The 16,501-nt window shown below is 39.1% G+C and overlaps 1 protein-coding gene across 8 annotated transcripts in view; it reads right to left on the reverse strand.

The window, feature by feature from the left end:
* Positions 1-504: 504 nt before the first annotated feature.
* The window catches only part of LOC138718016 (SAM and SH3 domain-containing protein 1-like), a 550,517-nt gene continuing 534,520 nt past the window's right edge, over positions 505-16,501 (reverse strand). For all 8 annotated transcript variants that reach the window (XM_069852137.1, XM_069852136.1, XM_069852143.1 and 5 more), the window contains exons 14-20: positions 15,972-16,141; positions 14,650-14,859; positions 13,797-13,947; positions 11,024-11,137; positions 4,454-5,592; positions 3,767-3,898; positions 505-2,910 (exon numbers count right to left, since the gene is read on the reverse strand). In XM_069852137.1, the coding sequence (XP_069708238.1) occupies positions 2,650-2,910; positions 3,767-3,898; positions 4,454-5,592; positions 11,024-11,137; positions 13,797-13,947; positions 14,650-14,859; positions 15,972-16,141 (2,177 nt within the window). In that variant the 3' untranslated portion in view covers positions 505-2,649. The remainder of the gene's footprint in view (positions 2,911-3,766; positions 3,899-4,453; positions 5,593-11,023; positions 11,138-13,796; positions 13,948-14,649; positions 14,860-15,971; positions 16,142-16,501) is intronic.

Here is a 16,501-nt window from a genome sequence, read left to right on the forward strand (position 1 = left end):
TAAGGCTTTGTTAGATTAAAACATAAACTGTAATTCAAGTAAGACCACAGAGCAGAGTCTTAAAAAAGAAAAACAAAGCAACTATTAAAACTTACATATCTCAAACTGCCCACTCTACACCTGACGAGTGTGATTTGTTTCCCTGGGCTACATTATAATTTAAAAATTATGGATTTACAAAGACTGTTTGTCACACAGATTCATCTTATTCTCATAATTCTCCATTATTAAGAGAGGAGAGAGTAATTAATACAGAAGACCTTTATTATATGAATTGTCTTCCCTGCAACACAAGGAAATCTGTTTCCTTTTTTATTGCATATAGCCAGCCTGGACTTCTCCTTTGCTCCAACATAACTGCTGTCTACCCAGTTCTGTCCCCTGCCAGTAATCCCAGGAAATCTCAATACTCTTTCCATCTCCTGCTTACTGATAGTCACCACATAAGCCTCTGAGAGGAACAACAGATAAATCATCACTATTAAAAAGACATCTAGTTTGGAGGGTTTTGTTTACCTTTTTTTCTTTTTTGTTTTTAGATTTTCACCAGCTGTGCAAAGCACCTATGCTGTATGTTCCTGATGCTGTCATATTAGAACATGCTGATTATCCACACACCAAGGATAACATTACAGAAACATATCCCAAGGAACTTCACTTGAGAACAATTTCACATAACATCAGTGAATTAATTTCCTTCACATGATGGAGTGCAGTAGACAGTGTTGAAGTATGAAGCAAGGAGAGTAAACCTAACACCTAACAATTCTATCAGAAGCCAAATTAAATACCATCTGTAATAAAAAGCACAGTTTATCTGACTTAAAACATGACCATGAAAGGACCATATACAGTAAGGAAGCATAGAGCAACCACAATTTTTGATTCATCAGTCTGTGAGCACATTTTATCAGAAAAAGAGTCATTAGCTCAATACAAGGCTGGGATAACTGAGAAACCAAATCGTGAAGTGCTTAGTCTGGTTTTATACAGTAAGTTGATGTCAGAACTGATACTGGAAACAATCACATATCCTGGCCTGCAGCCCTGTTTCTATAGGATATCCCTTTATACGCCAGAGTAAGCCCGCTCTGTCTTCCATGGAGGGTTTGTGCTTACAAGAAACTTAAGGACATAGTGTACACAGATCTCAAAGAAAAAGCTAGTTTTGTGCTATTCATGATAATTTGTATTTGGTATATAATATGTGTACCGATATAGAAAAATAAAATCTCTCATTAGCCACATATGCCAATGGAATGTTTTAAGGGATTTAGGCAGAAAAATATCATTATATCATGGAAAAATGGTTCACCACATATGCTGGAACAATGCTCTCTTCCAGTGAGAGGTAATATTAACACACAGTCATGAAGGATCTCAACTGCTATAAAATCACAGTGAAATTCCTAAGACTGTATAGGATTTTTTCATCCAGGCAATGGAATTACTGGATCTGATGATTTCTATGGGACACAATTTGCTTTTTTGATGCATTTTATCTCCCACAATCTTAATTTTCATTTGCAGAAACCCATTGTTTGGAACTGATATGGTCAGGATACCAAGTCAAAGCTGCAGCATAATGATTGACAGTATAACACAGTACACAGAATATGATTAAAATAAAAAGCAGTTACATATATACAAGGCAGTATTATCTTGGAACAGTTTAGTAACAACAGTAAATGCAGACTGTAGTGAACAAGAAGTTAGCCCGACAACCGAAACTTAGCATAACCCTGCATTTGTAAAAGTATCTCTACAAAACAGAAGGTGTTACGATGAGGCATTTTATTGAAGCTACTTCAGCTGGATATCACCCTAAGTGTAGCTTAAGGGCGACAGGTTGAAACAAGGCTTCAGAACCATGAATACAGGTAAGTGAACACTAGATAACTGCTTAAAAGCTTATTTTAAGGCAAATAAAAAGTTGATTGCTAGAAAGCAGTTATAAAAAATTACCTCAGCTCTGTACAAATAAAAAGAAGCTTTCTGACTCTCTGCAGGTTAGTTGCATTGGAGTGACAGAGATGGACCATACTAAAAACTAATTCCAGTCCATTAACTTTGGCCTAGCTAAAGGCTTTGCGGTGTATTGGGACCTATACCAAGCAACAGCAAAGATGACTGGGGGAGGTTTATGTTTAGTTCTAGACTGCTAAAATAAACAAAAGGCATTTGCCAAACAGCTTCTACTGAAATTTGCATTGGCTTGTACCTGGTTGTTAGGACTGACTCCAGGTAGCTGGAACCTAGAAGACCCTCCCAGTCTGAGGAGCTCTCCACAGAAATAGGGCCTATTACTAGTATTACCTCCACAAACGTGAGGAAGACATGCAAGGATCCCTTAATTCTGTGAAGCTGTCCGACTCTCAGGCCAATCCTCTGCATTTTATGAAGAATAATTCACAGGGGAGTGAGAGGTGAGTGAAGTACACCACATCTATGTTATCTGGTGGCTGCTTCTCTTCTCCTTCAGTTGCCAAAGACAGCAATAGCAACATTTCATATCCTTTTAAGAAGATATCTGCCTGTCCTTGGGAGCCACTTCCTTGATCACTTTAGCTATGTGAAGTAATTAGAGCAATATTGGTGCAGGAAGAAGCAGTGGATTCTTGACCAGGCAATGCCACACTATGGAGCACATTAAATTGCCTCTGGATCAAGAGGTTTGAAGAGTCTTGCTGCTGTCAGGAGCTTGCTTATGTGCCTTTCCTCTGTGATGCCAGCTTCTTGAAGACAAGTTTGTGACAGAGAAGGCACTTTGCTCAGTGTGTTGAATCCTGCTTCTGTAAGCAGGCTGGAATACATAGGTAGACCAATGGAAATCAGCCAGTCAGATACAGAGGTGATAAGTCCTGGGGATACAGGTTTTCGGCAAATTTCAGTGAGCCCTCCACTTGGAATCTAGACAGCAAAGAAAAAAAAAAGAAAACAACCCTTAATGTTAAACGGAACTGCTTGTTTTACAGTAAGTCTTCTCCTCTTCTCCTGTTTAGTTTTTTTTTTTTTTTCCTCCTTCCAAACTGGTAGAATTCCATAGCAGATGTTTCAACTTCTCTCATTTCACATTCATCAGTATGAGAGTGGTGTGGGTTGAAAGGCTAAGATCACTTGGCATAGGAGTAACAGCAACAGTTTTGATGAAGCAGATGCAGCAGGCAGTATCCAGATGCTTGACCTACCATCATGTGCCATTCTGAATTAGTCTGAGATCAGTAAAAACTATCCAGTGACAAGACTTTCCATATCTGGGATGATCCATTTAGTTTCTCAGTAAGGCAAGAGAATACCAATTTTGCTTATCACCTCCTCAGAGAGATCAAGCTCTCTTACAAAAAGCCACAAAGTCTTTTGATCGTTTCCCCCTCTGCTTTTGCTAAGGAGGAATGGACAACAGTACAGTTTAAGAAATAAAAAAGGAGTGTAAAATGTTTCAGATTACAATACAAAAGCATTTAATGCCTGTAACCTTCATTGAGAAAGTCTCTCCTACAAGTGCTTACAATCTGCTTAGGCTTTAAAACTATTATTCAGTCAAGACAGAAGGCTATGTGCTTTCCTTTCAACTAGTAACTGTCCTCCTTTGGAACAGGTGGAGGTACCTCCTGCCCCTGTAGTACCCCTACCTAAATTGTACCTGCTGGCTGAACACAGGGAACACTTGGTACCAGGATATTACAGCTATGTCCCTTTAGCAGTAGTCAGTCCTTTTTACAAGTCTGCTCATAAATAAGAAAAATAGGTTTAGAGAAATACTCACTGCCATGCGATGCTGCTTCCTCAGCTGCTTTACCCGGACTTGGTCCATGTTTGTGGCAATGTCCTTTTCAGGCTGGTCTAAGTCTTCAGAGTACCTCTGTACCAATGCCTCAGGAATACCACAGCGACCATGCTGAATGTTTCCAGCCAGACAGAAAGGAGAGAGAATAGGTAAAAGTGTATCAATGCAGTCCACAATCTATGCAAACATAAAGGTGCAGGATGGTAGCAAGAAAGGGCTTTTCTCGAGATTCCATGAAAACTGAAAAAGCAATCTCTAAAGGAAGGACTGGACCTTAGGACTCCTTACTTAGGACTCCAAAATATGTCCTAATGACTATTGTATCAATTCAGCTTTTCTTAGAAGCATAAAATCTAATCACGACTTCCTTCTTCAGCTCTGCTTCCCCACACTGGCAGAGAAAGACAATCCCATGCCCAGTGCCACTAAGGTACTAGTGGGCCAGAAAAGATGAAGTTTCAGAATAAGCCTGGGATTTCTCAGTCCCCCCACAACACAAAAGTTACTTCAGACATCAGGCCTGACAGTGAAGACAAACATAGTTACAGAATGTTAAGATCCCAATAACTTATGTTTTATTTAGGTTGGTTACTCACAGAAAAACAACAGATAGAATAAATGAATGACTATCCCTTGGAAGGCAATGAAGCAAAGTCCTCCACTTACCTTGTCAGAATATGGTTCTTCAGTAAGATCAATGTCTTCAGACTGCAACTTGTTTTCTATTACCATTTCCAGATCTATTCCCCTGCTACAAGAGACTTTCCTTGATGAAGCAGGACCTAGCTTTATCACATGCTGCTGAACACTAGCAGTCTCTGGGAGCTCCGACAGCCATGGTGGCAGTGGGCTAGGAGGAGTACTGGGCTCCTGTTCAGAAGATGTCCTGTGGACAGGTACTCCGTGACAATCAATGGGAGTGGATGAGCTGCTCTTTTTTACTGGCAAACATGGTGCTTCTAGACTTGAGTGGTTCCCAGTTGTGGTCATGGGAGGATGATATAATCCATTAGAAAGGCGTTCTCGGCATTTTTTGGCAGGGACAGGTGGTGGCTGAGAAGGATTTTTTGGTTGCATTCTTGCTTCATTTGTGCCTTTTTGCTCAGCTTCTAGACCTCCCTTGAGGACTGGAGCATAATCAGCTCGTGCAAGGTCATGAAAGCCTTTACTTTGTATTTCCAGAGGTGTCCTTGTTGCAGGATGTGCCGCTAAGGCAGGCTGAGCTTCACAGTTTTTCAGGGGAAGTGGAGCAGGCTTTCCACCTGCAGTTTCCATTACAGAGCAGTCCAGTTCCTTAGCTCTTCCCTTCTGAGAACTAGCAGCTCCTTTCCCCTGCTTAGCCATCAAGTCATCTACCACACAGCTGCCTCCACGAGACTGAGGTGGCAGGGCAGAGCCAGTTGTCTTTTTTTTTGTATCTAGTGAATCCTGAGGAAAAGAATCTACTTCCTTGCTAGTGTCCTGTAGGTTAGTATTGGATTCTCCCTGGAGATCATCCAGCGAGTGAGATCTTGGCCATGTATCTACATCCTGGGGGCCATCCAGAGTTTCATAGCTCCGACAGACAGCAACTGGTAAACTTCTACGGTTCTTCTTCAGACCTGTAACAGCTGGTAGTTTGGCAGAGCTCTTCAGAGCATGATGTGCACAACCCAATTGGCTTTCTTTTTCCCCTTGCTGGAGAGTTTCTATTGACTTGGTCATTGGAAGCATAGGATAATTTGATAGCTGGTTTCTGCTGAAGTCCTTAAAGCTATGCTCACTTGCCGATTTTGCAGGCAGAAGACAGGTCCTTCGAGTTTTACCTAGAAGCAAAGAAATCACAATCCATCACTAAAAAAAAAAAAAATCTGCAGTGTAAATACTGGAGCACTTCTAAATGCCTTTCAAACAAAACAGTTCACTCATCCATTTAACTCTAAAGGCACAAGAACTCAATTCCATTTTATGCATATGAATTTCATAGAATCATAGAATCACCAGGTTGGAAGAACCACCGGATCCTCGAGTCCAACCATTCCTATCAAACATTAAACCATGCCCCTTAGCACCTCGTCCACCCGTGCCTTAAACACCTCCAGGGAAGGTGACTCAACCACCTCCCTGGGCAGCTTTATTAATTAAGAAGTGATAAATGTAACCACTTAAGAAAATATATTTAAAATACTTAATATCCTTCCTAGTGGCCAATTTACAGAGATTTGAGGTTCAGCTCAACTAAACCTTTTGCAGTATAGAAATATCCTACAGTTAAAACTGATACTCTATACCCATTATCTGAACCTCTTTGATCCCACAAAGAAACAGCTCAAAAGATCTACTATTCTTCTCCAATTTTCTAACTGGTTTAGGATACTGATAATCATGCTCACCTTCTAATGAAGTTTAAGAGATTGCTCAGGAAATCTTTTTTTCTTTTTTTTTAAAAAAAATCTTGTTTATGCATTTCAATTACAAAGTGTGCCAAAAATGTTATTTCATTTTCTAAATGAGCAGCAAATTATTTGCACTGTCAAACCAGGGAGCAAAACAAGTGCTGCATCACAGTGTTTTATCAAAATGGAAGGTCTTAGAAATGTGTGTTTTACTATAACCACTTGAGATGGCATGAATCAATATGAAACACATGTTCTTTGTAAGCTTTACTTTATTTTTTTGTGAGATACGCACCACTGATTTTAAACAGTGAAGTCCATCAAATCTGCTTGACAGAAAAATTCTGATCAAAGGGACTGAGCTCATTAGAGTACTTATTACTATGAAATACAAGGTCATTTCTCAAATACTGCATAGATTCTTTACATTTTCTTTTTAACAAGACAGAATTGAATTTCTCTTAAAGTAGATGACCTCTCAGAACGACAGCATATCTCGAACACTTACTATTTTCAGGGTGACAGGCATACTTTCCCGCATGTGCAGTAAACTTTCTAAAATCAGGATAGACAGACAAAGCTTGATATTTCTTTTTCCAAGGCAGGGGCTGGAAACCAATCCAACCCCAAACCAACAGATTTGGCTAGTTGGTATCAGAAGTCTCTAATAATAGCCAGTCAATATCTGTCAATTAAAGGATTAGTCACTTTGAGAGATCTGAGAAGTTTTGTTAACTGCATTGCAACTAAATTAATCTGGTGCACTTTTAAGCAACAGATGCTTTCTTCTCATACAGCTTGCCTTCAAAGCTTTATCCTGAAAGAAGGTCAATGCTTGGCTTTTGAATAATATACACTGCTTGCTTTGAATATGAATGAAAGAAGCTGTTGAACCCAGAAGAGAGAGACCTTGCTTTCTCTTTCTCTGCTCAAGGAGTTTAAAAAAAAAAGCTATCTAGAAAACTAGCAAAGAAAATGAATTTTACATTTAAAGAGAAATAAGGAAAAGGTTCCTCTCAAAAAAAAGTTGGTTGCATTTACTGGTATGCCAGCAAGGCTATCCTACCTAAAATGAAAGTGTGCCTATAAGGATGAACGCAAGCATACAGGAACTCCTTTCTCAGAAGCTGTATGGTTCAGAGTTCAACTCAAGCTAAATATTACCCTTTCTGAAAAATGCTACTGAAGTCACATCACAAATTAATTTGGCTCCCTTGCTAGTATCTTGGGTTCAGGTAGCTCAAAGAAGTAGCAGAAAGACTGCCTGTACCTCTCCATGGAACAAGGCTACTACCTTCTGAAAATGACTTATAACTCCATTAAAAAGACATGTGTAAGAAACGTTAAAATTCATTTTTTAGTGCCTTCAGGTACTAATGTCAATGAGTAATGAGCGTAGAAAGAAGCATTCTGTTTTCATTATTCATATTTGCTAGTACGTGTCTGACTTGGGCAGTAATTCACTGGGGCTTGTTGTCACAACTTACATAACAAAATCCATGTAATCTTTTCAGTCTGAAATATTGAACAGGGGCTATACTGGTTTTAGGAAAGCACACTCAGGAATGTCAACACTGAAAGAAAAGTTGTGAGAAATACTACTACTGTGGAATATAAGCTTTTGCTGAAGTCATAAGGATATCTAGTAAACAACATGTCATTTTTTTAGAAATGGGATATGTCTGTCTAAAGCCAGTAGCCTGGGAATGGCTATTGTGATTAGAACACAGAGAAGGAACTTTTTAGTTCCCTGTCATCATCTGCCTCAGAAGAAAGATTATCTTTGGGTGTATTTCCAGAGGGACCAGAGCTACAGCAACAAACTTCCAGTGTTTCTCTTAGCATTTTTTCTGTATGGAAGATAGTCCTCAGAAATTCAAATGCTCAAAACCAGACACAGAATGCATTCAGTAGCTTGTACAGATCCCAGCTTTTAACAACTTCATTCTGGCATTGCTTTCTGTGGTTGTATTTTAGGTGCACTTCAAACAGTTCTGTTGACACAAAAAAGATGATGGCATGGTAGACAATCCTAGCCTCATTGCTTCTTTTACTGATTACAAACTAGTAGAAATGCACGTTACATCAGGCAATGTGACCACCTGTTTTCTTGCTTCCTTTTCTGTGCTTAGGATGCCTACTCGGCACTATGGAAATCTGGGCTTCAGTTTCTGAACAAATCAGAAAACACTCTTATCTCACTTGATAAGCCATGGTTTATCTGCTTCTTCAGCCCTGCGCACTGCATGTGAAATTCTGATCTCTTCACATCCCCTCTCTCCTCAAAAAAGCTATACAGCACAACAAGAAAAGGTTCAAAGACGACAGACATGATCAAGGACACAAATGACCTATTAGGAATAATTAACAGGCCTTCTCAGACTAGGAAAGAGATAACTTGGGAAAGAGTATGATAGAGGTCTGTTTACAGACTGTTTAGGTATGGAGGCTCTAAGGAAGATCACGGATGTTCACAAGGAGAAATGGTTTCACGAAAACAGATGAAAGTCAGAAAACAGTATGCAATTTTTTAAGTCCTTATGTCTCGAATGATTCATTCCCCAACAGTACCCTGGGAAACATCAAATATGCAACATCAAATATGCTTGCTCCATTCCTATTCTGCTCTCTAGCTATCTGCTTTTGGCCATTCCTGTGAGAACTACATTTCTGATATGGTTTCCAAATGTAACTCAGACAGAAAACGCAAGCAAAACAAGTCCAATGATTGCACTGCTACTAGAAGTCTAAAGGAGAGCTTACTCTCCCTGCTTTGTTTCAAACTATGGACTAGACTATGTGGACTAATGGTCTGATAGTTGCTTTCTGATCTTAGGTTCTTCTTGTCTAACACTGACTAGACCACAAACTGTACATTCCTCAATCTCTGTAAAATGGAATAAAATAACAATGCTGCTGTAAAGTACATTGTGGATAACTATGAGAATACCCAAATATTTCTGCAGTGGGACCCTGAGAAGTACCTACAAAAGATGCATCTATACCACTGCCACAGTACATAGCAAACAATTTTCTAGTCAAAATGTAAGAGCATCTCAGAAATCTTGAGCTGATGCCAAAAGGTCATCCCAAAACCAGGAAACTATACTAGTCATCAAAATATTATACATAACCATTCCCAAGAAAATCTGAGGACAAATTTCTTCTCAGAATGCATTTTCCCTTTATGAAGTACAGTTTATTACTGCTGATCTGCACATTATGATGCTTATACTAGATAAATGATTATCCTTATTTTAACAGCTGAGAAAACAATGTATTTCAAAAACAATATGCATATCAACAACTATGGCCTATGAACTTTGAAGAGGGTGGGGAACATTTCAGATTAACCAGCCCTGACAAAATCTCCGAATGAATCCCATACTAAATGTTCTTTTCACAACAGTTTCCAAAAGAAGCACTAAATGCATTTGTGAGCAAAAATGACGCAGAAATGCAGTAAGCTATACATGAAAAGCAATATAAAAATCATCATCAGCATTTCATATTCTGCAAAACTCAGATAGAAACATTAGTTTAAGTGTAATAGTAAGTATCTAAGTAGATAGGCAATGACAATTGGCTTTCTAAAGCTTTTATTATATTGTTAAAATAAGGAAAATGTACAGGCAGCAATTTAACTTCAGTGCAACAGCTATCATTATGATGGCACTTAGAGATAAAAAGGAAAGAAGGCTGTCACGTATGCCATATATTTAGCTATGATTATATTCCAGCATGCCTACTGTATGGGGATTCATATTCAATAAAAAAATTTCTCTGTGCTTTCAGGAATTTAGTATATTGCCAATTTCAGGCACTCAGCTTCAAAGCAAATTGCTATTTTCTTCAATAAATAGTTATTTCTGAGTAGCAGACTGACAGAAAATGCATATACTAATGGAAAGATCTTTAGCTCATATTTTAAATTGGAAAAACAGCCAAGGCAAGGGGCATGGAGTATCTCTATTTATTCTCTTCCTGGTTTCCTGATTATACTGTATGTTAGTCACAAAACCAGGCAGTCTGAGGCCAAGCCATGCCTCAAATGCTTGGAATGACAATGCCAAACCCAAGACTACTTAATCTATTTTAATATTTCATTCTTACTGACAACTTTACACCACCCTTCAAGTAAAGCATGCTCAGTCAGCACAACAACCTGATTTCTTCAGAACACAGAGGGTAATCCCTATTATCATCTGTCTTGGTAATTTTTCAGTGCAATACCTTTCACTGATGCAAGATAAGGTAATGGGAGTTGATTTCACAAGCATTTTCTTCGTCGTTTATTTAATTGCCAGCTTCTCCATTAATTTAACTTGCCAGTGTTCATACATTAAAAGGTCCTAAATCTCTGCAGCTGGCTTCTGATCAGACAAGAATGAAACATGCAGCCTTAAGCAAACACAAAAGTATGGTCTAATACATAGAAATCTTTTTCTACACAGTTTTTCTGTGGGTTTAGAAGAAACCCTGCTAATCTCAGTGGAGTTTGGTGACTTCTCTGTTGACAGTGATCCCTTGTAGCGTAAACCTCATAAGATATGGTTGCATGAGAATATGACAGGGAGTGGACAAGGTGGGATATGGCTGTGAGTATGCCTGTCGCTTCAGGATCACAAAAGAAAGATTATTTGTGAAATCTGATCCATTTCCTACCTATGCAAAACAATAAATTAGAAACAGTATCAATGAAAACCAATGGCTCAAGCCAAGAGGGAAAGAGCCAATCAGAGCAAAGAAGAAATGTAAGTAGGAAACAGCTTGTGTAGCTAGGAAGAGGAGCAGAAAATATATGAAGTTATCTACTGAAAAAAGGCTGCAGGGATTATAGGCTCATTGCTGTCATCATTACCATTCTCCAGGTTTTCACTGCTTTCGTAGCAGCCAGAATCCCGAGGAGAGCATCCGGTTAGGCCTTGGCCTTCAATGAGAAGTTTCTCCTGAGATCCTGACTGGTCGCTGTTACCTAGAGGATGTGAGAATACAGTGAAAAACAGGCAAACAGAAGATTTGGATGAACTTCTCAACCTTCCATTTCCAACACCATTATCTCGTGCTTTCAAAGAAGGACAATGAAGCTGGTGAAGGGTCTAGAGCACAAGTCTTATGAGGAGCAGCCAAGGGAACTGAGATTGTTTAGACTGAAGAAAAGGAAGCCGAGGGGAGACCTTATCACTCTTCACAACAACTTGGAAGGAGGCTGTAGCCAGGTGGATGGTGGTCTCTTTGTCCAAGTAACAAGTGATAGGACAAGAAGAAATGGCCTAAAGTTGCACCAGGGAAGGTGAATATTAGGAAATATTACTTCACTGAAAAGTGTTGTCAAGCACTGAAACAGGCTCCCCAGAGAGGTGGCTGAGACACCATCCCTAGAGGTATTTAAAAGATGCGCAGATGTGGCACCTAGTGATGTGGTGGACTTGGCAGTGTTACATTTACAATTGGACGTGACGATCTTAAAGTTCTTTTCCAACTTAAAAAATTCTGTGATTCTGCGATCTTCCCTGTTGTAATAATTGTATCAGATCACTATTTTAGAAACGAACGAGCATTAGGAACAGCCACCATAAACGTCTGAAACGTTGATTCTGTTTAGTAAAGGATTAAGAAACAGCCTCAACATGAGCGTGAGAGAGCAGTGCAGTACATAATGAAAGTAGAATGGACTGCACATGCTCCTTAGCTGCCTTGCAACTTACAACCATGGAAATTTATTTATAAATTACAGTGTCAAAATTCCTTTTAATATTTCAAAAAACCCCAACAACTGAAACAAATAAAAAAGCACTGAAAAGAATGAAATCAAGTAAAAAAGAATAAAATCCTCACTCTGACCTAATTTCCAGAAGGGATCAAGAGGAAGGATCAGGAGTGGGTCTGGCAAAGTTAGATATTGTCTCCTAATGAAGGGGGAAAGGACAATTTCCCCCTTCGAGAGACTAGTTGTAAAAGAATCCTTCTTTGGTCTGTGCAAACAGCCAGCATTCAAGTGTCGTCCATTCAGACTGCATAGACTGGATTCCAGGAATTTATCCAGATGGTCAGAAATCATATCATGTAAAGAAACTAAATCTGAAGCTGCAGATACAGAAAACCAACTTCATGATGCAAGGATACAGTTTATGCTATGTTGTGGTGTTTTTTTTTTTCTTTCTTGGCTATTCCAATTCCTATTCTCAGTGCATGAAAAGTAATTATGGGGGGGGAATTAAACGCTGTTGCACCTCCCAGGTTTCAGCTGTCTGGTCTCCACTTCTCTTTCTACTCATCACTCTGACTTTGAGATAGAATTTCTATTTTCCAACCACTACATTACATAGCTCTTCAAGTTTTCAAACCAAAATTGAAGGGCCCTAAAAAAATTATTACTCCAGGGAAGTGAGCATTCTAAATTGGTTTGTAAATAATGAAGAGCAGCTCATATTAGGTGATAAAAAGCTACTCTGATACAAGTGGAAAGAATCTAATTTTGCAACTGCAGTTTTATTGGGGGTGTGTGTGTAGATGAGGGTAGAAAAAAACCTTGGATGCCTCTTTGGGAAACAAAATGAACAGGAAAGCTACATGTCAGTGAAAACCCAGGCCACACAGCCTTGTCTAGAGATACTAATCACACATCTCTCTATAACAGAATTAAGCACCGCCCACTTAATAAGCAGCTATTTAAACTGCTGTTATGGCAGTTTAAGCTAAAACAGGATTTTGCACAGCAGCCACTGAGAAAACCCTCAAACAACCCATTCCACTGATTCTGTTTGGTGGGAACTTTTGCTGACACTTAGGGAAGAAAGAGAAATTCAGCACTGTCTTCAGTTTATGCAACTAGGTACTGAGTGCATCTAAATTCCTGTCTCAAGCTACATTTTGTTTTCAAAGAATTCTACTTTATCATGACTCTACCACGACTGCTGGTACAGTCCTGCTTCCTCCTATGCAGCAAAGACATAATCAAATTTGACTGCCATAGTTTGCTTTCCCTCGTCTTTGCAACCACCTGCCTGAGATCATCTGTACAATGAGCAGAACTGCACTGCTGTGTCTTAGATAGTTGGGTCACTGTCTTTGACTCTTTGCACTTGATTGATTTATTTTCTCCCCTTGAAAAATGCTGTGCCATCATGTGTACAAACTGAAGCTACCTGTACAGTCCTGCAATGAACATTTCAAGAATCATATGCATATGCAGGTAAAACAGGAGAAAGTTTAATTCACACTACCCTTCTTCACAGCCCTCTACTCTTTGATATTTTTCTTACCCTTGATAACCTCAGTCTATTCCCTCTAGTCTAGAAGTTTCTTCTTTCTTATTCTCCATGTCTCAGCTTCTTATTTTGAATAGGTTATCTCAGGATTTATTTCTGAATATCAGTATTCTAAAGGGAGTGTGTGTTGCACTTGACATCACTTGAATAAGCTGGGTACATGAACAAAAGAATTATGGGGAAATGAATGCAAGTCTTAAGTTGCTCCTCAAAAATCTACATGTTGTTACACAGGATTACCCTGAAAATTACATTAGGGAAAAAAAAAGATCAAAATCCTGGAAGCAGTTTTCTGCTTCAAGGGGTTGACAAGGTTCTTGGCAGAGCTCTAGTAAAAGTGAAAACCTCAAACATCCCACATACTGTCATACTCCTGCAGAAGTTCCACTGCTGTGAGGAGAACAGCTCTGTGTTCAGGATCTCGGATGTTAAGTTCATCCAAATCTTCTTCTTCTAAGAGCTTAAAAGTATCCAGATCTTCATAACCATTGAACAGAAAAGTGGGCATGTGCTCCTGCATAAAAGGGAAGAGAAAAAAAAGAAAGAAAAACAGAAGAGCAGCTGTAAGACAACATATTTATTCAACTGATTTTGTCAATGAAGATACTGGAAGAGATTTTCACAACCAGTAAAGGCAAACCACTGTATAACAGCAAAATTACAGACTTATTATAGCCTCTATAAACATTACTTAGAGTTCAGGGAGGTAGCTGTGCCAGGACTAGAATGATGCACATATTTGGAATGCACTGTATTAAACAGCCTGTGTAGCATGCTACTTGGATGCACAACGTGGCACAGCTCTGAATGAAGGGACAAGTACAAAGGGAGAACAAGAGCCACACCAGTTCATTCCTAGCTCTTCTGAACAGAAACATGGAAAAACACTTCCTCTTTAAAGACAGGGCAACAACTATTATTGTTTTACACTTTTTGCTTGCTTTTTAAGTGTTAGCTCATAGCAATACTATGTAATGATTTACAGTCTCCAAATGCATACAACTTGCAGCCTGCAGCACTTCATCAAGCCTGACTGATAGTTCTGCTTGGCCTCAGCTATTTTCACTCTGCAGCTGAGACCCAATTCTGCTAAGTGATGCCATGCTCCTTAGGATTATGAATCTGGCATGCAGCTTTCAAAACTAACAACTCCAAAGGTGTGGCCCCCCTTCCCACAAGCAAAACTGAAGAGTAAACAGAAAGACAGAATTCAGACCTTTAAGTTGATGCGATCCAAGAGATCTTCAACTGACTTGGGCTGGGGTGGTCTACTTTTCCGGCGTCTCCTGGTGGGGCGCTTTGGTTTCTCTTCTTCTTCGTTTAACACATCCACATAGATAAATTTGAAAGTGCCCACTTTGTTGTTCAACAGGCCCATCCAAGTGCCCATGGGAGGTTTGCTGATTATATCAATAATGTCACCTTTCTGCAGATCAAAGAAGCAAGAACGCCATTTAATTATGTTTTCTGATGGATACTTTCTCTTAGATTTTCATGTACACAGGATGGACAACCCTCTAAAGTTTTCAAAAGGTTAACCACAGCTCTTGCAAAGATGTCTGATAATACTTGTTCTACAAATGGAAGAAAAGAGAATTAAGTGACACGCCTAAGATCGAAGAGCAAATGAACTAAAGAACAAGGACCCCAGCTGTCCGGATTCACAAACCTTACGCCTCAGTGGTGCATCACTGCTGTTTTGTACAAACGTCTCTAAGCTGTGCAACTACCTCAAACTGGTACAAATAAGAATACACTCAGTGCATATGGGCACAACCTCATATAAGAACCCCTGAGGAAAGAAGGCCTATGCAGAAGAAACCATGCAACACTGCTGCTATTCCTAACGTGCTCCTGATCACAAGAAAGAAATAGATGCAAAACTGTTTCTGCATCGTTAAAGAGATTCCTATCAAAGCGGATGTATGTAAGGTAATACCTGCCCTTGAAATTTTAAGTAATGAATGTAAGGAGTCAAATAGTTTGAACCACATGTAGCACAACTAAAAAAAGTAAAAGCTGATATCCAGAAACATCAAAGGGCAGTGACAACTCACAGCCAGGAAAGTGATTCAATATTAACTCAAAACAAGTTTTATTAACCAAAATCCCTCTAAGAGACGCTATGTGCAGGCACAACCACATTTCTTCCAAGCATTTTGAAAATTTTTCCATTGATGGATTAATTCATTGTGGCAGAGAAAGTATTCGTCCAATCCTTCAAACACATCCCTTGCAACACAGAAATTATCTTTGTGGCACATTTTTATTTTTCCAGAAACTAAAGATGTAAGTGTCTTTCCCTGGATATGGAGAAATATTAATATTTTTTTTATATATATGTATATATGTTCTATAACAATTTGATATCATTCAAGCAAACCTTAAATTTATAAAAATAGGACCAGTTAAAGGGCTTCAAAGACCAGAGTAAACTCATTAGAAGACTAAGAATTGTATAGTTCTTGCAAAGAGCTCTTAATTAAGAATTATGCCAACATAAATGTTTGACCCCTTAAAACCACACATAGCTGGTACCTTGAGCTTCAAAGAGTCTGTATCATACGGACTTGGAGTAAAATCAGTGTGAACTCTGGCTCTTCCACAAAACGGTCCTCTGTAAGGAGGCTCTTCATCATCACCATCTTCTGATTTCACACTCTCCCTGTTGCTAGTTGAGGAATCTGTTGTGCTCACTGTCTGACCACCTGTGTGAGAGACACAGTATTAATTCACAAAAAAAGAATCTCTTTGTGAAGAAGGTTCAGAAGCAGTCAGGACTGAAAACGGGTCATCTTTCCATAAAACATGGTAATTGAAGTTAAAGCCCTTAATAGCTATTATTTCTTATATGCACAAGTGATAGGAGAGTTAGTTAATCTACTTGGCACTCCTGTTTTCCCAAACTCAGCTCCTCAATATTTAACTGTATATTTAACTGTAATATAAACTAGTGTCTCATCTGTAGTACAGCAAAGGAAATGTCATCTTTCTGGGAAGTTTTCCCCAAGAAAAAGAACAGCTGCATGAGGAAAATAAGTTCTGAATCCTGCATGAGGGTTCCAGAA

Source organism: Phaenicophaeus curvirostris, chromosome 2 (assembly GCF_032191515.1).
Source record: "Phaenicophaeus curvirostris isolate KB17595 chromosome 2, BPBGC_Pcur_1.0, whole genome shotgun sequence".
NCBI classification, from domain to species: domain Eukaryota; kingdom Metazoa; phylum Chordata; class Aves; order Cuculiformes; family Cuculidae; genus Phaenicophaeus; species Phaenicophaeus curvirostris.